The sequence below is a fragment of the Orycteropus afer genome, unplaced genomic scaffold (assembly GCF_000298275.1).
Source record: "Orycteropus afer afer isolate SDZICR_OR568_19922 unplaced genomic scaffold, OryAfe1.0 scaffold00162, whole genome shotgun sequence".
In the NCBI taxonomy this organism is placed as follows: Eukaryota; Metazoa; Chordata; class Mammalia; order Tubulidentata; family Orycteropodidae; genus Orycteropus; species Orycteropus afer.
In genome coordinates this window covers 1,597,704-1,623,225 of record NW_006921749.1, presented here as the reverse complement: position 1 = coordinate 1,623,225, position 25,522 = coordinate 1,597,704, and the positions used below count along the sequence as shown (strand labels likewise).

Sequence of the window (25,522 nt, the reverse complement as noted above, 5' to 3'; positions counted from 1 at the left end):
TTCTGAGGCAGTATCACTATGGAAGCAGATTGCTCAATCTTCCTTCCGAGGAGTGGCTGGTATGTTTGAACCACCTTGGAAACCCAATGAGGGTTGCTATGAGTCAAAATCAACTCGATGACAGTGAATTTTTTTTTTTTTAATCACCTTAGTGAAGACCTACTTTATTTTCTATACCTATCTTCTGTTTTCCTAGGTCTCCCACACCTCCCAATTCTTGAAGTTGTCCTTTTGATAGTGTTATCAACTGCCCTATAGCTCAAAAAAAGTTCAGTGTCTTCCCACTGTCCACCAAGTCAAATACAAACTCCATACTTTGACATTTAAGATTTTTCTGAAATGCTATACTTTTCTACACAACTCTGGTCTAGCCAAATTGGACTACTTAGACTAGACACTGTACTTTGACATCAAGACTGATATATTTTGCCTGAATTTTCTCTGCCCCATATTTTCTAGTTTTAGGTTAAGAAATATATTACTTATCTAATCCTTTGAGTCCTTAAACACTCAATTTTCCATGAAGCCTTTCTCTGATCCCAGAATACTCTCATATTTGGAAAATTTCTTACATTCCTGCAAATTTCAATATCATTTGGCATTTTATAAGGAGCTCTGGTGGTGCAGTGGTTAAGGCATTTGGTTGCAAACCAAAAGGTTGGTGGTTCAAACCCACCTGCCACTCCATGGAAGAAAGATGAGGTGGTCTGTTTTTGTAAAGATTTATAGCCTTAGAAATGCAAGGGGGTCACTATGAGTTGGAATCAACTTCATGGCAGTGAGTTTAGTTTGTTTTTTTGGTGGCATTTTGAATTTCACTGTATTTATTACATATTCCAGTGTAATTCTGCTGCATGTGCCTTAATTACATTATCAGAATCTAAATTTATTGAGGGTAGGAAGTTTAACTTTGTTTTTCCTAAAACATTTAATAGTATAACTATTGAATAAACAAAAAGTTCAAGTATATTACCAAATAGTTCTAAAAAGCACAAAACATTAGAATTAGCTTAACTAAAAGATCCTTGGACCATCAAAATAAGGGCAGAATTCTACCTGACATGTTGCCAAAGTAAAACTGTATGTGAACTTACCAGCTGCTGCTTGTCCTGTTGTCCTTGAACATACTTCATAGGTACCATCTGGAACTACACCTACACAAAAATCACCCAAAATTAGTTTTCAATAGAAATAAGCTATGATTAAATAGTGAACTACAATTTTTCACCTGAAGATTATTATCTAAACACAAACTGCTTCTCTAGGTCTCAGTTCCTAATTTGCAAAATGAAAAGGCTACCTTAGCTGGCTCCAAAATCTACTCTGTATCTCACAATATCTTCTTTGTTGTTGTTGTTATGTGCCGTTGGGTCAGCCCTGACTCATAGCGACCCCTCCTTGGGTTTCCGAGGCGGTATCACTACGGAAGTAGGATTGCCCAACCTTCCTTCCGAGGAGTGGCTGGTGGGTTTGAACCGCCAGCCTTCTGGTTAGCAGTCAAGTGCTTTTAGCCACTATGCTACCAGAGCTCTTAGTCTATGATTTTATCTCACCATCATGAGTGAGTGATACTTAGAGAATATAAATGATTTTAAAATGACCTTTTAATAACTAAGACTGCCACATTAGGTCAGAATCAGGATTCACCATTCCTGTCTTCTTTGACAATGAACATATGTGAGAAAATGATCAACTGCCATGATGTCAATCTCATAAAGTTAGGGAACTACCCTTAGAACATATCTGACTGTAACTTTGAAACATTTACTATAACTTAGTTTTAATTTGACAACTTCAGCTTCAAAAAAGAGATTGATTAAATTCAATTTTAAATGGTAAATGGCATACTATCCTTGATAAAACTTTCAAACAAAGTAAAGTCTAAAGACAGAATTAATAATCTTTCTTAGTAATGCTTAATTGAAACCCAATATCAATATAAAACTGGTAATATACATGTCTTTAATGAAATGTCCTTTTTTAATTCTCACTGAATCCTAAATTAGTCTTCAAATATTATTCAATTTGAGGTAGCTATTCATTTCCTAAGTAGTACTGGCATTAAATTTGTCTTTTCTTATTTTCAAATTGGAAAAATCCATTCAATTTTAAAAAAACTACAACTCAGTTTGGAAGAAAAGGTCTATTTGTTATTAAGTGACAATTTCTGTTATGTAGCTTTTAAAGAGATAGATAATTACTTTAAAATCCAAATGATATTTTTAACTGTCTGGAATCTGTTTCTGACACGAGAAGATTCTAAACTAAGAAAGAACTAGATCTAGTTTTGGGGCAGAAGATTCACTTTTACAGCCACGATTACAATTAATAACAAAAGAAACCTAGAATTCCTTATGAAATTCAGAAATTCTAGAATGAACAGAAAACTGTGAGTAGCATAACTGAAGATTAAATAGAAACATGGTAGAAAACATTTAGGACTTTTTCTCTAAAGAAGTATCAGAGAATGAAAACTAATCTATTTTACATTTTGGAATTCCAATAAAGCCAATGAAACAGCTACTCTCTTCACCTCTGCCATGACCCTTGCTGCAGAAACCAAAAAAAAAAAAAACCATGATACAAAAAAGTAAATTAGTACCCTCTAAAATTCAAACTATATTATTTTGAATAACATTATCAGCATGGTAGTGTTCTACTTTGTTGGCAGAATATATACTGAGATGGTGTGTTATTATTTGTTTGTATTTCTAATATATATTTTTGACTGAGAATCATAGACTCAAAATTACCTAATATTTCTTATTATTTTCCCTTTAAAATAATTTATAAAGGAAATATAGTATAGTTTCCTTGCTTCAAAAGATATTTTAATACATACAGTGATAACAAAGATGTCACCTTAATAAAAATCAGTAGGTTTAAATTCATTTTTGCCTCATATTAAGAAAAAATACATAAATTACAGTGACTTTTTTGAACATATATAACACAACTGGATAAAAATTTGTAGAGGTCTTTTGATGAAGAAGGCTCTTTTTGGAAATTAGGCATGAGTTATTTGGTTTCTTTTAAGGAGCTCTGGTGGTGTAGTAGGTAAGACATTTGGTTGCTAACCAGAACGTTAGCAGTTCAAACCCACCAGCTGCTCCACAGAAGGAAGATGAGGCAATCTACTTCCATAAAGATTTACAGCCTTGGAAACCCAATGGGGGTTGCTGTGAGTCTGAATCAACTTGATATCAGTGAGTTTTTGTCTGTTTGTTTATTTATTTGGCTTTTAGTCTTCTTAGTAACCTTAATTATTCCAAAGAAATTCTATTATTTTTATCACTGAAAAATATAAATGTAAAGTATACAAACTAGTAATATCACCTATAATTTTATTGAAGTTTTAATTAACACTGAATGATTAAGTTTTAAGTTTTTTTTATGAGGTGTTTAGCAGATTCATTGTTATTCTTCAACATTGCATATTTCATTGTATATATGTACCATAGTTTAAAATTTGTAGAGGTCTTTTGATGAAGAAGGCTCTTTTTGGAAATTAGGCATGAGTTATTTGGTTTCTTTTAAGGAGCTCTGGTGGTGTAGAGTGGAGTGGGGGGTGGGATGGGGAAGAGTGCAAACAATAACATACCACCTTCTAACAACTAATTAAGTATTAATTTTTGGCTTATAGGTTCAGGAATCATAGGTTACAACCATTTAATTCCTCAAATATAAGCTTCCTTTATTATTAGGATTAATGATTACTGTATCAATTCTACCATATTATTAAACATAGTAACATAAATAAACCCTATACTTTCAAAATAAGGAGCTCTGGTAGCACAGTGCCTAAGGCATCTGACTACTAACCAGAAGATTGGTGGTTCAAACCCATCAGCTACTCCATGAAGGAAGACTGGTCAATCTACTTCCATTGCCTCAGAAACTCAATAGGGGTCCCTATCAGTCAGAATCAACTCGATGGCAGTTTTCTTTTTTTTTTTTTGTATTCTTTCAAAATAGCATATAAGAATAACTTTAGCTATTCATAATCTTGAGTAGTATGGAACTGGAAGAATTCCCTCAAGTTACACTTTGTACTCCTACAGATTTGGAGATCTATGTTTATTTATTGGGGATGAGGTTCTTGATCCTGGTTACTTATAACTTGTTTTATGTTATGTGATGACTGGGTCTTACATATTCTTTCTTACACATCACTTTCTTTCAAGATCCCCATAGAACAAAGATGTTTTGATCATTCATTAATTGCTTACAGGGAAAATCAGGGAGTAAGCAAATCTTCAAATGTTATACTATCAAAAAGAACGCCTTATTTATTTGTGCAACATTATTTACCTAGACTACTGAAAGCTACGTTTTTTCATAAATACATTTTGATATCTTTAACTAGAAATAGCTTTTTTTCACAAAAGTGAAAAACATTCCTATAACTGAACATCCTTTAGTTTCACAAACGAAGACTATTATTTTTTTAAACCTCCCATGTAAAATAAACATTATGTCATAAGGAACTCTGGTGGCATAATGCCTAAGGCATTTGACTGCTAGCCAGAAGGTTGGTGGTTCGAACCCATCAGCTACTCTGTGGAAGAAAGACTGGGCAATCTATTTCAGTAAAGATTTACTGCCTTGGAAACCCAAAGGGAGTCACTAGGAGTTGGAATCGACTCGATGGCAGTGAGTTGTTTTTTTTTTTTCCTTTGCTTTATAAAATAAAAGACAAAAGACACTTACAGGCATTCATCACTAGATCCCCACGAATTTCTGGTTTCCAGTCATCCCACGACGTCTCAAAGCCATCAGCAAAACGGATACAAAAGTTTTTGAAATGTCCTTTACTAACCAGAGACTCTGAAGAGCAAGCAGTGATGAGAGTACTTTCAATGGTCAAAACCAAAGCAGAGCCAGTATCAAGGTCTCCAGTGTGATTAGACTGCAAAATATATTAAATGAATAAGACAAAAAGTGAGGTTACTTTGTCTGGAAAGACCTCACAGATTGAAAGGAACAAAAAACTATGAAGGGTCAAGCCTCAATATCTTCATAAGAAAGCAGTTTAGGAAGATACCTGCTTTAAAAATTAATCAAGTGAAATGCATTTGCCATTTTTTTTTAAACTAAACTCACAAAGGGCTAATTGTATCCCAAACCTGTGTTTTAGTCATGGGACTCTCGCTTTGATATACACTGTTGGTATATAACTTCTGAAACCTGTCCATAATGCCATTAAAACTTATCACCATTTTTGAATCCCTAAGACACAAATACTACCAGTTTTTTCTTAACACTGTCTTACCAAACAAAATACTAAACTCATTCAACAACTGGTTACAGATTTTCTAAGGTAAAATATAGGTATCTGTATTTTACTGTTAAAATTGTTACTTCTTGGCCTGACAAAGACTCATACATAGTCTTTTCTTTCTTATACAAATGTGCATCAAATACATATTCCTGAGATGTGGTCCTAAATTATGAAAATCCTTGCCTTAACCAGCTGTATACATAGCTTGAAAGTTTCATTACCATTAAATATTATAGTTTAAGGGTGTTTTGGCATTTCCTGTCCTATTATAGGTGAGGTTATTAAAGATTGTTAAATAGTATTCTCAAATGCCCTTTTGTTTGCATTTTATAAACAAGTCTATGACAAAGACTTTTTTGTTACCAAACAATAAAAAGACTTTGAAAAATAAACCTTTTATTTGCTAAGGTAAAAATTAAAAGTTATCAGATGGGTGTCAATCTCATCACTATTTTGGGGCATATTAGAGTATTTCACAGAAAAATCTCAGAGATTTTGATTTACAATGTTGCAGATGAGGAATAATGAAAGGAGTTCATTCTTTCTTGCTATTTACTGAACTTAAGTTATCAACTACTTGCCTGAAAAATCTATCGACACACTCTATATACATAGAAATGATGGTAGAAACGTCTGGCTCTTAATCCTAGAATATGACTTGATTTTTAAAAAATCTTTTACCTGTGCAGCATTTGTGATAGGCAAGCAAATTCCAAGATCATTCACAGTGAGTTGGAGGAACAGAGTCCCAAAGGCCTGGGCTGATGTTTGCTGGATACCAGGCAGCATATCTACTACTTCCTTTGTTGCCATATGAATATCCTTGTGTAAGGCCATGCGTTGTTCATTCCAATTGTCATAAGCAGCCTTATAATTCAGCCAGAACAGCACAGCTTTTGATAAATTTAAGGCAGAGAAGAAAGAAAATTAAAATAAATACTGTAAGATTAATAAAATTATTTCCAGAAGATTGTAGCATCAGAATTAGAAAGGATCTAGTCAATAATATATATATAACTATATAACTATATATATATATATATATATATATATATATATAAACTAATTATTTGTTGAATCCTTGGGATGGAATGACAAACACTGACAAAGTCCCTGACCTCAGAAAATTTATTTTTTTGGTCTTTCTCCTTACAGAATTTAACTATTGTTACAAATTCTTGAAGGGGAAGTACTTATGCTAGGAGTACACATGAGAGAGATTTGATTTAGAGGTCATATAAACATTCCCTGAGGAACATACCTAAGTTAAGTCTCAACAAAGAGGAAAAAATAACTAGGCTTGGAGGCTGAAAAGCAGTATATGCTAAGTGAGCTTAATACATTACTGTAGCTGAGATTGTTGTTAGTTGCCACTGAGTGGATTCTGACTCACAGCAACCCCACGTGCCAAAGTAGAATGGTCCCATAAGGTTTACAAGAGCAGATCGGCAGGTTCTTCTTCCAAAGAGCCACTAGGTGGGTTCAAACCATCAATCCTTTAGTTAGCAGCCCAATACTTAACTGTTGCATCTCCAGGGCTCCTTGTAGCGGAGACTGTGGTATGAAATAAGCTGGAGGGGGAAGTAAATAGGGCCAGATCTTGTACGATCCCACAAGCCACAACTAAGAGCTCTGGGAATCAGTTAGTGTTTTGTTTTTGTATTTTTGAAGAAGTAGTAGCAGTAAGAACAGATCTGGCTACAGTGTGGGGAACAGATAGGGTGGGGGCTAGGAGACATGCAAAGAAGCTACTGACAGATGCTTTGTGAGAAGTGACAGTATATTTGGCTAGGATGGTAATAGTTAGAAGAGAGAAATGTATAGAGATTTAAAAGACATTTAACTGTTAATATGATACTCTGATGGACTAAAATACAGAGAAAGGGAGATTTCAAGGATAATGCCTAGTTTTCAGCTAAGTAATTAAACAGAAAGTGGTGCCATTTATAAGTTTCATTTTAGACATAATTGGGTTTAAGGTGCATTTTCACCATCCAAGTGGAGATGTCATATAAGTAGTGTATTTTTTTTTCCTACAATAACATGTCCATATAAATAAATGTGCACATGCATAACATGTATAGAAAACTAATGTGTGAAGGGGTTGCATGGTTTGCAAAAAACTATATAATGTACATGTCATTTGTGTAAAGGGATGTAGGTGGATACTCTAGCCTTGCGCTCAAACATGAGTCACAGCAGTATGTGCTGCAAGTGAAGAGTCACAGCAGTATGTGCTGCAAGTGAAGTGTTATGGGCATGAGTAAGATCACCTAGGGAGAGAACATGGTGCAGAGGCCACAAACTGGAGGATGTGATCTTGACCACTGATTTGATCTGTTTAGTCTAATGGAGGATATTTTTTTTAATAGTTTGATTGTGTCCTTTTAGATAGGGCACACATTTCCTGATTAACCTTCATTCAATGTCAGAGAATAGAAGGAGAAGCCTAAAGAGGAGATAAAGATAGAGGGGTGAGAGAGGTAAGATGTTTGCCAAGAATAGAGAGTACTTTAAGGAGTTGTTAAAAGTTGATGAAAGGTCAGATGAGAAATGAAAAAATATGCATTGGATTTAGCAATACAACAAACATCACCCATAGCATTTTCCCTAATTTAACTAATAATTGCCCTATTAATAAAATGATTCATCTGCTAAATGTACACAAAATTTTTATTCCTAACTTTGGTAAGTCATATTGGGTTCACATTAACAGACCCCCTTTTATAAGGGTGAATTTGGGTGCAGCAAACAGTTAATGTGCTTGGCTGCCAACTAAAAGGCTGCAAGTTCCAATCCACTCAGAGGTGCCTCAGAAGAAAGGCCTGGTGATCCATCTGAAAAACCAGCCATGGAAAACTCTATAGAGCACAGTTCTACCACAAGAGACATGGAGTTGCCAAGAGTTGGAACTGACTCAATGAACTACTCACAGAAGTAACTGGTTACGGACGGAGGAGTTTGAAAACAAGATAAAGATGGAGGGGCCAGAAAGGTAGAGGAAAAGCCAAAGAGTGTGTGTCAAGGATGCCAAGAGTGAAAAGTACTTTAAAGAGTTGATGAATACTAATGAAAGGTTATCAAGATGGGGAATGAAAAAATGTGCACCAGATTTAGCAACACAACAAAATGTTATCAATCACATTGCTAAAAAGGCAATTTTCTAACCTTACCATCAGCCTATGTCCATCCCACTTTAAACCTGAAATAGCTTTATAAATGGCTCATTACTTCTAAAATAAAATTCAAACATATTTGCTCAAAATACATTACTGAGGCCTCTTCTATCTACTCAGCTTTATTTCCCATTATTTTCTTCTATGAAAGCCGTTGCTACATTTTCTTAGGACTCTGTGCTCATATACCTTAATTCACTCATATTGTCTCTCTTATGTGACAAATATTTATTCAGTTCTTTCTATACATTAAGGGCTATTCTAATCTCTGTAATACAAAGGTAAATAAGATAAGCTTTCATTTCCTTGTTTCTCAGGTGAATTCCTAACTTCACATCTCATCTTAAGTATAGTTTCTTCCTCTAAGCAACACAGGCAAAGTTAGAGATTCCCTCAGCTCCTGGAACATACAGCTCTAACTCCACTTTTTACTTTATCTCTTTCCAATTGGACTAAGAGTTCCTTAAGGGCAGAGAGTCTCTTTTTTAATCTTTGTTTTCTATTTCTAGATGGTACACAATAAAAGTTTAAGAATGAATGAGTAAATACAGTGGCAAATGGGTCCACTGTTTCCCAAACCAAAAAACTTAGTATTATAATTAAAGCTCTGAATCAGACACTCCTATGTATCAAGCAAAATAACTACAGATGATCTTTATCCAGCATCATCAAAGAATTTCTAAATCCTAGAAGACAGTAATGATGGACTTTATCTTACCTCTATCAAAGGCTACAGGCTGTGCATAAACAATTGGTCTATTCAAGGTAATAAGTACAGCTTCTCTATCTGAAGAACCACTGATTTCTTCTCGGAGGGCATTTCTTAATCCAATTCTGGTTTTAAAATAGGCAACTTGATGAAAATCAGAACCAGCTTCCTCATAAACCTAAAGTAAAATTTAAAGCTCAATAAAATCAAATATGGAAAGTATATTTTAATAATAAAAAAAGTTAATAACATCATTACTAGTATGGTTCACCAAAAAAACTACATTTTTCTCAATTTATTTTGTCAGTGCTATAATCTCTATACTCTGTACTATACACTTTTGAAATTAATATACAATATCCATAGGTGTAAAAGAAGTAAATTATGAAACCACAGATAAAGTTCATACAAAAACTAGGGTGATGCTCATAATTTGAAGGGCAAGTATTGCTAAATATTTTAAAATAATTAAATCCTCCTTCATCCCCTCAAAATGTGTTCCATTTGAAAAAAACAAAAAACAAAAAACAACTTTTTCTAGAGAGAAGAAATTTGTTCATTTTCCCTCACATAAACTACAGATAGCTATTCATATTTGAAAATGTGACTTGTATCCTGTTAGTTGAGTCTTCAAACCAAAAAGGTAAAAAGGTTAAATCTATAAAATAATTTTAGCAAAGAAAAAACAAAAAGAAATAAAACTGCTAACAGGAGAAAAATAAAAACCTCAAGAGTTGGTAAATTTAATTTTTATAAAATAGAGAATCTGAGTAACTGCTCACTCTTGTTTTAACATCATGGTATGCAAAACTTGCCAATATTCTACAGTGCACCTAATAAAAACATTTTAAGAACTGTGCAACATTATTATAAGGCATTGAAATAAATTTAACAAAATCAAGAAAAAATACAAGGAAATATTTATGAAGCTACTGGATTAAATTTCAGTTGTACTAAACTATAGCAATACACTGCCACAATGCTTAGTGAAATGCCACGATAAAATTGTAAAGGCTTTCTTACATGAGTTATTAATAGAGTTTACAACCAGAAATTTTAGGAACTTAAACTAAAATCTTTTATAACTTTAGTAATACATAGATTAAAGTAGTTCATACTGATGTGCAAAAATTAAAAGCCATAGTTCTACTAATATCAACATGTTTTAGACTCACCTGATGTTTGACAATTTGTCCTAATGCCAGATTTAAATCCACCTGGCATTTACCAAATAGTTTGAGATAACTGCTACTTCCTGGTGAAGCTTTGGTTTGAAGTCGGTTTGATAGTTCCAGTTCAATCAACCCAGTTTCAAATCTCACAGCTCTCATTGATGGTGTTGTAGCTGTTACTTGAATACCCTAGAAGATTATACATTAGGAGCAAAAGGAGTATCGTAAAACAACAATATACCATCCACTGAAATACAATCTTTAAATATAGGATAAATAAAATGGTCATGTTTTAAAAACAATGTGTGAAAAAAACCCAAACCCAACTGCCATTAAATCAATTCTGATTCATAGAGACCCTATAGGACAGAGTAGAACTGCTCCAAAGAGTTTCTAAAGCTGTAAATCTTTACAGAGGCATACTGTCTCATCTTTCTCCCACAGAGTAAGGTGGGTTCAAATTGCCGACCTTTTGGTTAGCAGCAGAATGCTTTAAGCACTAGACCAAAAACACATGTAAGATATATCTAATGAGCTGAAAATCTGCAACATTCTCATATTAGTAGATATTTTTTTAGCTATTAAATTTCATTTATGCATTTTGTACTTAATATGTAGACTATTCACAAGTAAAATATATTACTCATTACTGTTCAATGTCTATTTGGTCAGAATAATTTTTTTCTTTAAAGAAGACTAAATTATCAGACATATTAAGGTTTCTATTAAGACTATTTTAACAGGACAAGTGTACAAAATATGTCTTACAGAATAATTTATGAGAGTAATACATTTTTTAAAAATTGAAATGTTCACCAGAAGGGGAGTAGTTAAATAAACTGTGAGAACTGTGTAACACAGCTGTTCAAAAGATACAAGTCAATCTAAATGTCCTGACATGGCAAAGTAACCAAGAATTAAAAATAATACATAAATATGCATATAAAAGAGTATGAATAGAAAAAAACTTAAAATACATTCAACCAGTTGTTAAACTTTTTCTCTAAGTGGGTGCAGTAACACTTTTATTTTTGATTTGGTTCATTTATATTTAAGAATTTTCTATAACAAATGTAAATTAATAGAAAAACACTTAAGAAATATTATTTATGTTACCTTAAACTGCAAGTTCAGGGAATAGAGAAGAATTTTAGGTTTATCTCCATCTGCTGTTCCATCATGTTCATTCCACAGAGGAATAGGCTGCTCCCCACCTAGGAAAGGTTAAAAAATTGAGGATTTGGGAAAGTTTCTCCAAAAAGAAAAATAACTATTTTGTACATTTGAAAACTCCAATATTTAGTAGGATCTTTAGCCAATTTATATTTCACTAAAGAATAAACACACAAACACACATATGTATAGGTATAATTCTACATATATATTAAGAATATTTTAGAAAGACTAAATTAGAACGATATACATATAATCCATTTAATTATACAACTCCAAAAAATATTTGAGGGGAAAAAGTAAACTAATTTTTTCAACCAAAATGGAAGAAAACGTAACAATGGGAATATAGAGTTACTATGTGTAATAATAATAATTATTATTATTATAAAGAATGTGACAACAAAAATATGTTCTGTAAATTTAGGGGAAAAAAAACACGTTTTGGTAGGAGAGGTTGAGAGGGTCAAGGCAGCAAAGTTTCATCAGCAGAACATTTTATTGTCTAGGCAAGGTGGCCAGGAAACAATATTCTGACACTTTAATTTCTAAATTCTATTCCCATTACTTTTTCCTTTGATGAGAAAACTTTTCTGCATGCTTATCTTTCAAAAATACAATCCACAAATTATTATTTATGTATGTTGAGTTTAGCATCATCCCAGTGAGGCTGTGTATCTATGGGATGGCATTTTTTTTTCCTACTGCAGATCACACATACAGGTATGAGTCACTTAATGTCCACTATATGTTCTATGAAATAGGTTTTAATGTGATTTGCACACTGTGAGAATACCATATTAAAACTTTACGGGAGCCCACTTCCAGTTGTCCTTGTCACCACCACCACCGCTGCTGCTGCTGCTGCAGCTGGAGATCAGAGGAACTGGTGAAGCAGCAGGAGCAGAGTAAGAGGAAGCAAGCAGGGAGGGAGCGAAGCAGGCCTGGCCCCACCCATGGTTCCACCTGCCTGAGCAGCTGCAGCTGCTGCCACCAGCCACTGCTGCTTTCCTGTCAGGCCTGAGTGCCTGAACCCAAAGCCATGTCCTTGCCTGACCTGCCTGTATCCCACCAATGGTACGTACATCATTGCAAGAGTTTGAGTTTGGAGTCTTTAAAATCATTAGGCGGAAAGAGTGGAGAACTGCTTTCCCTTAGGAAAAAAAAAAAAGGAACCTTGTGGGACTCTGTTACATGCACTGGGATTTTTCTGAGCTGATATTAATAGATAGATCAAAGTTCAAGTGCATCAATTCTTCTTTGGTCTTCTTTATTCATTCTAAAGCTTTCATGTGTATATGAGGTTTCAGAAAATACAATGGTTTGGGTAAGGCAAAATATACAACAACAACAACAAAAAAAACAAAAAACAAACCCACTGCCCTGAAGTCAGACCCCACTCACAGAGAACCCTCTCCTTGGTTGGGATTCTGAGAGGGTATCACTACGGAAGTAGACTGCCCAATGAGAAAGACATAATTTCCTACTCTAAATGGCCATTCTTGTTTCCAAGGAACATTTCGACTGCAGTTCTTCCAGGACAGATTTGTCTGTTCTTCTGGCAGTCCGTGGTATTTTCTGTATTTTTCTCCAACACCATAATTCAAAGGCATCAACTCCTCTTCGATCTTCTTTATTCATTGTCCAGCTTTTACATGCATCTGAGGCAACTGAAAATACTTTAGCTTGAGTTAGGAGTACCTTAGTCTTCAAAGTGACATCTTTGTTCCTTAACATATTAAAGAGGTGTTTGTTTTTTTTTTCCCTGAACATTTGCTCCGTGCAATATGACATCTGCTTTTCTGACCACTGCGTCTGTGGGCATTGATTGTGGATCCAAGTAAAATAAAATCCATGACAACTTCAATCTTCTCCATATATTGTGATGCTGCTTATTGGTCCAGTTGTGAGGATTTTCACATTCTTTATGTTGAGGTATAATCAGTACCATAGACTGTAATGTTAAATCTTCATCAGGAAGTGCTTCAAGCCATCTTCACTTTCAGCAAACAAGGTTGTGTCATCTGCATACTGTAGATTATGAATGAGTCTTCCTCCAATCCTAATGTCGTGCTCTTCTTTATATAGTCTGGCTTCTTGGATTATTTGCTCAGCATGCAGACTGAAGAAGTATGGTGAAAGACTACAACCCTTCCTGATTTTAAACCATGCAGTGTACCCTTGTTCTGTTCAAACAGCAGCTTCTTGGTCTATGTACAGGTTCCTCATGAGCACAAATAAGCATTCCAGAATTCCCATTCTTCTCAATGTTATCCATAATTTGTTATGATCCACACAGTCAAATGTTTTTGCTTTCTTGGCATAGATGAGTAAGTGCCTCCATCACAGAATCTGTTTGTTGATACATCTCAATGTGAATTCTGTCAATTCTTGGAGTCTTGTTTTTTGACAATTCCTTCAGTACCATTGGTTCTTGATCATATGTCACCACCTGAAATAGATGAATATCAACCAATTCTTTTTGGTACAGTGACTGTATATTCCTTCCATCTTCTTTTGATGGTTTCTGCATCATTCGATAATTTGCTCATAGAATCTTTCAATATTGCAAACTTGAGGCTTGATTTTTTCTTCAGTTCTTTCAGCTTGAGAAATGCTGAGCATGTTTTCCCTTTTGGTTTTCTACCTCCAGGTCTTTGCACATTTCATTATAATACTTGACTTTGTCTTCTCAAGCTGCTGTTTGAAATCTTGTGTTCAGCTCTTTTATCTTGTAATTTCTTCCATTTGCTTTAGCTACTCTCCATTCAAGAGCAAGTTTCAGAGTCTTTTTTGACATCCATTTTGTCTTTTTCTTTCTTTTCTGTCTTTTTAATAACCTTTTGCTTTCTTCATTAGAAGGAAGGTTGGGCGATATACTTCTGTAGTGACACTGCCTCAGAAACACAAGGAGGGGTTGCTTTGAGTCAGACTGGACTCAGTGACAGTGGGTTTGGTTTGGTTTGGTTTATTTTCTTCATGGATGATGTTCCTGATGTCATCCCACAGTTCCTCTGGTTTTTGGTCACTGTTCAATGTATCAAATCTATTCTTTAGATGGTTTCTAAATTCAGGAGGGATATAATCAAGGTCATATTTTGGCTCTCATAGACTTCTTTTAATTGCCTTCAGCTTCAACTTGAACTTGCATATGAGCAGTTGATGGTATATTCCACAGTTAGCTCCTGGCCCTGTGTGGCTGAAGATATAGAGCTTTTCCATCACCTCTTTCCACAGAAGTAGTCAGTCTGATTCCTATGTATTCCATTTGATGAAGTCATGTGTACAGCTCCTATTTATATTGTTGAGAAAATAAATCATTGGTCTTACAAAATTCTATCATGTGATCTCTGGCATCATTTCTATCACCAAGGCCATGTTTTTCAACTACCAGTGACTCTTCTTTGTTTTCAACTTTTACATTCCAATCACCAGTAATAACTAACACATCTTGATTGTATATTTGGTCAATTTCAGACTGTAGAAGTTGGTAAAAATCTTCAATTTTCTTGTGTATGGCTTTACTGGTTGTTACATAAATTTGAATAGTAGTAGTATTAACTGGTCTTCCTTGGAAGGATATGGATATTACCCTATCACTGACAGCACTGTACTTCAGAATAGATCTTGAAACATTTTTTGTGATGATGAATGCCATGCCATTCTTCTTTGTCATTTCTGGCATAGTAGATCATATGGTTGTCTGATTCAAAATGGCCAAAACCAGTCTATGTCAGTTTACCTGGAAGATCAGAAGGGAAGTATTTGCATAAGGAGATAGCTCAGAGGGCAGGAATGCAAAGAAAAGGAGGACACAGGAAAAGGTAACCACATGGAGGAAGTGGAAAGATAGCTGTTGCATTATGGGAATTGAAATCAATGTCATGAAACAAAATGTGTATGAATTGTTGCATGGAAAATGAATTTGCTGTGTATTGTGGTTACCTAATGCTGCTCTGACATGAATATACCACAAATGGGATGGCTTTAACAAACAGGAGTTTATTCTTACAATTTTTGGAGGCTAGAAGTCTGAATTCAGAGTGCCAGGCTCTAGGGGCTGTGTGAAAGCTCCTCGACCTTGGGCTTCAGCTCTGCCTCTTGCTCCTGGCCCACTGAAGCTAGAGGCATCTCTTCTCTCAAGCAGCTACTGGCTGCTGATGCTAACAAGCCTGAGGTTAACAAATAAAATGGCACAGTACCAATGTTACCAAACAACATGGCAGGCGATTGAGTCAAGTCCACTGAAAGTCCCAAGATTGGCAGAGCATGGCAAGCTGCCGAACAATGACTCGGTTACATGCAGGGTTCAAGTATGCCATCACTAAAGATCATTTCCAAAGCTGCTTCTTATATATGGGAAGCAGACCATATCCATAAAGCAGCTACTTAGCTGCCTATGGTAGATCCCACCATGGAGCTGATTGCCAGTATCATCATGGGGAATAAAATAACTACCACCAGCTGCCAGCCACTCAACCAGGCCCAGCCAAGTTGACACACAACCTTAACTACCATACTCTGTAAACTTTCATCCAAATCACAATTAAAGAAAAAAAAATAAATTCTTCAAAAATAACATCTTACTAACAGTCAATGATTGATGTGAACACGAGTTCAGTGAAATGGACTGCTTACTATGGCATAGCCTTCTAGGCATAGCCCTCCATTTTGTGATGTATTATAAATCCTAGCCTCTACTCTGGTAGGGTACTGGTTTAAAGCATTTGTATATTAATCAAAAGGTCAGTGGTTCAAACCCAATAGCCACTCCATGGAAGAAAGATGGGTCAATCTGCTTCTATAAAGATTTATAGCCTTGGAAACAAAGTGGGGTGTCACTATGCACTGGAATGGACTTGAAGGAATTGAGTTTTTTTTTTGTTTGTTTGTTTTCATTCTTGTTTAAGGTGGGATGCGTCTTAAGTCTTGCCTTGTTGGAGGGTGTGACTCAATTCACCACCCTTCAATTCCTTGAGGGTATATATGTGAATGTGCTGGCAAAGTCATTCTCTCTTGCTCCCTATCCTGCATTTGGTTTGTTATTATCTTACCCTCAGTCATCTGACCTACCAATTTGTGTTTGCCAACCCCTGCAGGTGTATGAGGAGAATCCTGACCCATGGATTTGGGACTTGCCAGCCTCCTAACCTCCACCATCATGTGGGTCATTTCCTTACCAGTTTGTGAGTTCTGAGACATTAGAGTGAAATATCTGGTGGCATAGTGCCTAAGGCAATTGACTGCTAACCAGAAGGCTGGTGGTTCAAACCCACCAGCCACTCCTTGGAAGGAAGATGGGGCAATCTACTTCTGTACTGATACCGCCTCAGAAATCCAAGGAGGGGTTGCTATGAGTCTGATCTGACTCGACGACAGTGAGTTTGGTTTTTTTTGGTATGGAAACCTAAGATGGGAAGGAAGGAACTCTGGTGGCAAGGTGCCTAAGGCATCTGACTGCTAACCAGAAGGCTAACAGTTCAAATCTACCAGCTGCTCCATGGAAGGAAGATGGGGTAATCTACTTCCATAAAGATTTACAGCCTTGGAAACTCAAAAGGGGTTGCTATGAGTCAGAATTGACTTGATGGCAGTCAATTTTTTTTTTCTCAATTAAGATGGGAGGGAGAGTGCTGAGGGGATAAGGAGGATTGATGTTAGAGATGATGAAGTGGTACAGCAGTTTGGAAAAGGTGGACATTGGGACGTCTTTAACCTCTGCCTCACAGGGATCAGGCTTGTGCTGATCCTTCTAAAAGAAATATTTGAGCAATAAGTTTTAATGTACAATAGAAGATGTCTTAAAGCTAAATGTAACATGAAGGAAAAGCAAGAGGAAAATAGCTTAAAAAATTAAAAAATGAGGAAAACAACTAAGAAGATTACAGGAGAGTCAGTAGGAAAGAAACACAGAGATCAGAATACTGAGAAACTAAGGCCACAAGGGTTCAAAGTATTCCCTTTCAGTACTGTTGTCTGATCACGATAGTATGATGAAATGCCTATGCTTCATCAAGCCCTGTGGCCAACTAGATCGTACATGACTTATACCACAGCTCTTTTCTTAGGTTTCTCTACAGGCAGGATCAAATAGTTCTGGTGCAGTCACTAAATGCCTTTGGCAGCATAAAGTGATCTTCCTATTTTCCACTGTGATTAGTGCACCTTCGTGGTTAAAACAGTAATTTCCCATCCTATTTGCCATCATTCATTCTTTATCAGAACTGGGGATATACTTGTATCTCCTAATTGATTGCAATCCAAAGCTTAGGAAAACCTTTTCTTTTTCATTAAAACAACCTTAATGGAGGCTTACAGTGACTGCTGGATACTACGAACTCTCTCGAATACTAGTTTCTGTCCATGAGAGATACAAGATTAGTAAGTGTAAGAGTACTTATTTAATTTTTAATTGTACATATTTGGTAGTAAACCAGTCTTGAAATAATCTTTTGAATAGAAATAGTTACCAGTTTTAAATATCATTAACAACGTTCTCATCACAGACAATGTTCTTATGTGATTTTAACCAAGTAAAGGGACCACATCATATCCTGCATAAGTTCTCCATGTAGAGGCACCACTTGGACTCCTTAAATTAGATCAGGGTCTTCTGTGATACAGACTTACTGCATCCAGTTCTTGTCATTCATGGAACTCATCAAAATTGTAACTGAATACTTAGATACTTATTTAAACTTGTCTCTCTGGATAGTTAATAAATATCATGAAAACAAAGAATCATGGTGCCTGCACATACTCAGTAAATTTGTTAAATGAATGAATTAATCCATGAGCATGGAGGAAATTCCTCTTGATGCCAGTGTATTTTTTAACACGATTATTTTTATACCAGAAATACTTGACTTCAAAATTGCTATACAAAGTCTACTGGTTTCCCACCCTAATTCCTCTTAATGCATTAGCTCCCGAGTTAAAAATTAATTAAGCACATCATAATTAAATATGTACTTAATGCTAAAACATAAATCAGTGATAATTAAGAAGCTTACATGAAATTCACTTTAGAGGTATGGTGAAAATATTATAAAGTTGCTATAGGTAATTGTGATGGTTATGTTTGCATGTCAACTTGGCTAGGCAGCTGGATGTCGTATTCCCCATGATGAGACTGGTAATCAACTCCATGGTGGAATCTACTGGGAGCAGCTGAGTAGGTGCCTTAGGAATGTGGTCTGTTTCCTGTATATAAGGAGAAGCCTTGGGAATGGTCTCCAACCTTTGGCACGCTTCAACCCTGCATGTAGCCGTGTCGTTGTTCAGCAGCCTGCCATGCTCTGCTGACCTTGGGACTTAAAATGGGCTTTAGCTAATGGCCTGCCATGTGGTCTGGTAACATAAGGACTGTGCCTTTTTACTTGTCAACCTTGGGGCTTCCAGCCTCAGCAGCCAGCAGCTGTTTGAGTGAAGAAACACCTCTAGCTCCTGTGGGCCAGGAGCAGGAGGCAGAGCTGGACTCCAAGGTTGAGGGGCTTTTACCCAGCCCCTAGAGCCTGGCACCCTGAACTTGGACTTAGAGCCTCCAAATTGTAAGAATAAACTCCTGTTTGTTAAGGCCATCCCATTTGTGGTACATTTTTTCATCAGAGAGGCACCAGGTAACCAGAACAGTAATTTACTGTGTAGCCAGCATATAGTCATCATTTGGTATAGATAAAGAAATTTTAATAATTATCTAATTTTTGTTCCTGAGTAATATTAGTTGTCAACAGATATACTTTAAACTTTTTTTTTTGAGGTGGCGTTATAGAGGAACTCTCTGAAGTATATAAATTTTAAATCTGTATATTAAACATGATAAACATAATAAAGAGTCTAAGTGCAGAAGCCAGAAAAGAAATGCATAGCTGCTAGGAAGTTACTCAATGTTTATATCAAAATGAATGATCAAATACTCAAGACAATACTACAGATACACAGAACATCATATAGCTCATGAAAATAAAAACTTGTATCTATTCTATAAGGTACCAGGATCAGCTTACCAGAAACTTTTTGTATTACTTCATTAACTTCCTTCATGAACACTTTCTGTACAAATACCAAGTGGTTTAGAAGATCGGTTGTGAGATTATGTTCAAAGGAACCAACCTGCCAAAAAAAAAAAAAAAAACAAACTCATCCATAAAGGGTAAGAAGAAAGATTCAAATGCTGAGCATAATTTTAGGGATGGCAAAAAAAAAAAAAAAAAAAAACTCAGAATTTTAGATTAACACCACTGACTATAATAAATAACCTTTTTCAAACATCAATCATCCCAAACCCTGAGGAAAAAGAATTATGTACATACCATTTGAAATCAGTACCTTGAAGGAAGATTAAAAATATACAGATTCCCTGATACTTTACTGGCCTCTGACTGTTATGGGCCAGTAGTCAATAAGGTGTGAGAAATGTTTTGGAAACTAATGAAAATTATATTTTAACTATGTTTTTGTTGGTAATGGTGCCAGTCAAGTTAATTCCAACTAATGACAACCCCATGTGTTACAGATTAGAACTGACCAATAGGGTTTTCTTAACTGCAGTCTTGGCACAAATGGTCAGGTACTTGGCTATAAAAGGCTGATGATTCAGACCTACCCAGTGGCTTCACAGAAGACCTGACAATCTGCTTCTGTAAAGCTTACAGCCAAGAAAACTCTGCAGGGTAGCTGTGAATCCAAATTAACTCAATAGTACCCAACTGGAATGGAAGCAGATCTTAATGGAAGCAGATTATCAGGTGTTTTCTTCCACAGTATTACTGGGTGACTAAAAATTGCCAACTAACTAATTTCAAAATTAAAATTTTGTCTAGAGTAAAATTTGTTTTTAATAACCACTCTTTGATCTAAGAACCATGGACAAGTATTTTAAGTAACAGTAAATGTTTCCACTTGGTCAAATATTTATTAATCATGTACTTATTACATTAGGTGCTGAGCTGTGAATAAACACAACACAATTAAGCACTCATGAAATTTATATTTGAGTGAATTAGTAAATCAGATATACCCAATTCAATTTAAAAAAACATATGTCCTATGTTTAATATAAGGTATTAAATTTCTGGTGAGCATAAGTTAATAAATCAATTAAACAGAAGATCCCAACTGAAGTTGAATTTTACAGGAAAGATACAATAAATACCCTCATGATTAAGTTAACTGTTTCACACTCACATTTAATAGGATTCATATTTTGATCAGAAGAGGGCAAAACAGATTTGGCAGTCTACATCTACAGTAAGAAGTTACATAAAGCCTAAGGGCACTTTTATTTTGTAGAGAGTAGTAAAAAAAGGGCAGAGATGATTTTCATGTGTGTTTAGATGAGGCTATATAGTAAAATCAGCAGTTCTAAAAGGATGTGACTTCAGATTCTTTCAATGGTTTGTAATGAACTGCATTCATACTAAATTTAGGACTGTGTTCTGTCCAGTTATAAACTTGTGCCTTCCTAGTATCTGGTATTAGTAAGGAATCACAGAATATACCACATTAGATTATTTTCTGTCAAATGAAGCATTAATAACAGCACTGCTAATTAGAGTTTAGGGAGCTTATTTTTCAGAGTAGAAAACACAAATGAAATACGCTTTATATTTTATCTTCAAAGCTTCAAATCTGTAGAATCTTGCACTTTTTTTAATCTCCCCATACAGAAATCCCAACTCTTAGTGAGGTGCGAGAGTAAGCAGGGCCTAAATAAGACTTTCAAAATTTCTGGTGCAGTTGTAATATTCCTAGCAAACTTCTTAAAGTACACTTTTTTTTTTTTTTTAAATAAATAGATGCTTCAGCTTCTAAAGAACAAAATTTATAAAACAAATAGCTCACACTCTTTGATAAGGCTGTAATTGTTTCTGACAAATTGACAAAGGAAGCTGAGAGATGGCAGTGTGTGTCAGGAGGAGAAGCCCTGCTCCAAGAAGAAGGGGACACCAACATGTGGCTCCTCTCATACCAGATAGTTGGGGGGTTACAGTAAAGTTGTTTACTTTAAGCCTCAGGTTTCTACTCTATCAAATTAGGATAATAACAGATGACCTTCCTATCACAAATCAAATGAAAAACATGGATCCAAACTTTTTTTTTAAACTTTTGACCACTACACAATTATAAAGTGAAAAAGTAATGATGGAATCAGGTATACAACTTTCAACTTCCCTTAGTATAGAAATTAGTCTATGAATCTTAACGTAATTATTTTATCTTTCTACGGCATTTAAGGAGCTCTAGTGGTATAGTTGTTAAGGTATTTGGCTGCTAACCAAAAGTGGGGGTTTGAACCCACAGCCAGTCCATGCAAGAAAGATGAGGCAGGCTGCTTCCATAAAGATTTATAGCCTTGGAAATCCAGTGAACATCACTATGAATTGGAAATGACCCAATGGCAGTGAGTTTGGTTCTTGATTTTTTTTTTTTTTTTTTTGGTTTACATAACATTTAGTTGATAGTATGCCTGGGCAAATCATGTAAACTCTAAGGCTCTGGTTCCTCACTTATAAAGATGACAACAAATGTCTATTCAATTCATAGTGTTGTTTAAGGGCCACACAAGTCAGTGCATGTAAAACACTTGACAAATGTTAGCTGCTATTTAGTTCTTAATAATTAAAAGGGCCATGAAAATATTGTATATATTTAAATGTGAATTCCAATATGACTAATATAGAAAAAAAATTATACATAAAACTTTAAAGGAACATACACACACACACTCATAGATTAATTCAGAATTATTTCTTGTGTTAAGAATAACTGATTTTCCTTTAGAACTTGGATCACTAAATATTTTGGTACACTTAAAGCCTGAAGACTTCTAAATTACAAAAGGCAAAAAAATAAAAAAGTAAACTTACCTCTGCAACACAACGTAGATAATTTCCCTGTAAATAGTACCCTTGTTTAGAAGGCAGCTCATCGATACTCCACACCTGATCTGAATAACTATCATGTTCTTCCATTATATATTTCCCTGACATAGTCACAGGAGGAAGGTTAAGACTGGCAGAAGGAGGAATGGTTGACATATCTGTGGCAGAAACTTTTGAAGTAAAACGCAGTCTGTGATTTGGCAGCTCAAATGTAAACCTTGTCTGTGCACCTGTAAGAAATAAGAGAAGTTACTGTTTGTGCTGTTGCTCACTCACTCATTCATTCCTTACTTTGTTCTAAAAACAGTATCTAAGAAGAATGTATGGATATCCCAAGATATAACTTGAAAATATGAAAATATTTTTAATTTGCTTATAAAATATTCCTATCTATGGTGTTGTGTCTAAGGCATCTGACAGCTAACCAGAAGGCTGGCGGTTCAAACCCACCAGGCACTCTTTGGAAGGAAGACTGGGCAACCTACTTCTGTAAAGATACTATTTCAGAAACCCAAGGAGGGGTTGCTACAAGTGGGATTTGACTCGGCAGCAATGTTTTCTTTTTTTTTAATCTATAAATAAATTAAGTCAAGATCAATTATACAAACCTCCCCCCCCCACAAACATATATACCCACTCCTCACTTGTCCACGTGGTTAGGTTCCAAAGACTAGGTCATTATGTGAAGATGGAAGACTTTTTCTCCATTTTCAGACCATCCATTTGTCTGATTATTTTTTTTAATTTAGAAAATATGATCATAGAAATAATAGCAGCTAAGATTTATTGATGTGCTCATCACTGTGACAAGGCTAGTTATGGATTATTCCTTTGCAGAAAAGCAGCCTTGGCGAAGACAAAGCTGGATAAAGCTGGGCTGTGTGACTAGGACATGCATGGCTTAACAACTTCACTTCCCTGTGCTGGATCAGTGCTTCCCTCATAGAACTGCCTCTAGGGCTCCACTCCCACCCTGCAAGCCCAAAAAACTAAAACCAAACTCATTGCAGTGGAGTCAGATCTGACTCAGTGACCCCTCCTTGGGTTTCTGAGGTGGTATTTCTAAGGCACTTGACTGCTAACCAGAAGGCTGGCGGTTCACACCCACCAGCCACTCCTTGGAAGGAAGATGGGGCAATGTACTTCCATAGTGATACTGCCTCAGCAATCCAAGGAGGGGTCGCTATGAGTCAGGGCTGATTCGATGGCACATAACAACAACAACAACAACTTATTGTCAGCTCTGGCCTTCATTATCTAAAGGTCTAGTACTTCTGACTCTGCCAAATCTAGAAACTCACTACAATGCTTCTGTTTCTGGTAATATGAAGGTGTAGATGTTCAGGAAAAAACTCAACCAGTAAAGACAGCCTAAAATGTTAGGGTTGGGAATAAACACATGCATATATAAATACATACTGTATGTATGCATTCATATGTGTGTGCATGTGTGTGTATATAATGAATTTTTTTGAGATTATTAATGTAATTTATCATGGTTAACAGAATAAAGGGAAAAAAGCATTCATTTCAACAAACACAGAAAAAAAGTGTCTGACAATATTCACCAATTGTTCCTCACAAAAACTCTTTAACCAACTGCCACTGAGTTGACTCCAACTCATAGCAACCCCTATTGGGTTTCCCAGGCTGTAAATCTTCACAGAAGTAGACTGCCTCCTCTTCTTTCCATAGAGCAGCTGATGGGTTTGAACTGCTGACCTTTCTAGTAAGCAGACAAATGCCTTATCCACTATTCCACCAGAGCTCCAAAGAAACCCTTAGTACACTAGAAATAGGAGTAATTTTTCTTAATCTGATAAAGGGAAGCTGGCAAAAACCTAGAGCAAACATCATACTCAAAGATGAAACATTCATTCCCTTACAAAACAGGTACAATACAAGAATGCCTACAATATCCCTTTTCCTTAACACTGTAGTAGAAGTACTAAGGAACACCATAAGAGAAGAAAAAGAACTAAGAAGCATAAAAGTTGGAAAAGAAGAGACAAAAGTATCATTATTTGCAAATGGTATATAGCTAACTACATAGGAAACTCCAAAGAATCTACAACTTATTAACAATAACAAAATAATTTGCTGTATTTTTACCTAATAATGTGCTCATTATATAGTTTTTGCCAACCACTCCATCCCCCAAGGTATTTTCTAAGCATGCTATGCTAATTATTTTACATGTTGCTGTAAAAAACAACAGCAACATGTAAAAAAAATTAGCAGATCATGCTTATTGAAACACCTTGGGGATGAGGACATGGTTGGCAAAAATGTATAATGTGCATTATTTGCATAAAATACAAGATTGTCAGATAGATAATGAACATAAAAAGATTAAGTGCATTTCTATTTACCACCAAATAGTTTTGAAAATACACCACTTTTAACAACTGCAACAGCAACAACACAAGGTACCCAGATACCTAAGAGAAAAAAAAAGATAATCTTGCCAAAGATGCACAAAAACATTTAAGTAGAAAAATTTTAAGCTTGATGAAAATACATTAACACAGACCTAAAGACACAGATGAATAGATACATTCAGGTACAAGAAAGTTCAATACTATAAAATTGTCAATTCTCTCGAAGTAACTCTATAAAATTCAATTAAATTCCAATAAAAACGCCAACAGACTTTTTGAGGGAAGTTAGCAAACTGATTCTAAAATATATATGGAAAAGCAAAGAAAAGGACAACCAGGACAACTCCTAAAAGGCAAAGTCAGATAACAATGTGATAAATGTGCAAAGAAGCCAATAAAGCAGAATAGCGTCTCAGACCCCCACGTAGAATAAAACATAATATATGATATTATTGGGATTATGTATCACTGAAAAAAGGAAAAAATTGTCAGTAACTGGTGCTGAGATAATTGGTTATGCATACTATGCTACACCAAATTAAAAATAATAATTCTGGATAGATTAAGACCTTAAATATGAAAAGCAAAACTTTAAAATATTTAAGCAAAAATATAACAGAGTATCTTTATAATCTTGATGTTACCTAGTGCTGCTCTGACAAGAATATACCACAAATAGGATGGCCTTAACAAACAGGAGTTTATTCTTACAATTTGGAGGCTTTAAGTCCAAGTTCAAAGTGCCAA

General features: G+C 35.4%; 1 protein-coding gene across 1 annotated transcript in view; it reads right to left on the bottom strand.

Annotated features, from left to right (window-relative positions):
• KIAA1109 (KIAA1109 ortholog) overlaps positions 1–25,522 on the bottom strand; it is a 311,628-nt gene that overhangs the window by 51,825 nt on the left and 234,281 nt on the right. The window contains exons 49-56 of the mRNA XM_042781736.1: positions 22,380–22,624; positions 19,518–19,623; positions 11,455–11,552; positions 10,342–10,527; positions 9,176–9,344; positions 5,963–6,174; positions 4,711–4,909; positions 1,095–1,154 (exon numbers count right to left, since the gene is read on the bottom strand). Coding sequence (XP_042637670.1) covers positions 1,095–1,154; positions 4,711–4,909; positions 5,963–6,174; positions 9,176–9,344; positions 10,342–10,527; positions 11,455–11,552; positions 19,518–19,623; positions 22,380–22,624 — 1,275 coding nt within the window. The remainder of the gene's footprint in view (positions 1–1,094; positions 1,155–4,710; positions 4,910–5,962; positions 6,175–9,175; positions 9,345–10,341; positions 10,528–11,454; positions 11,553–19,517; positions 19,624–22,379; positions 22,625–25,522) is intronic.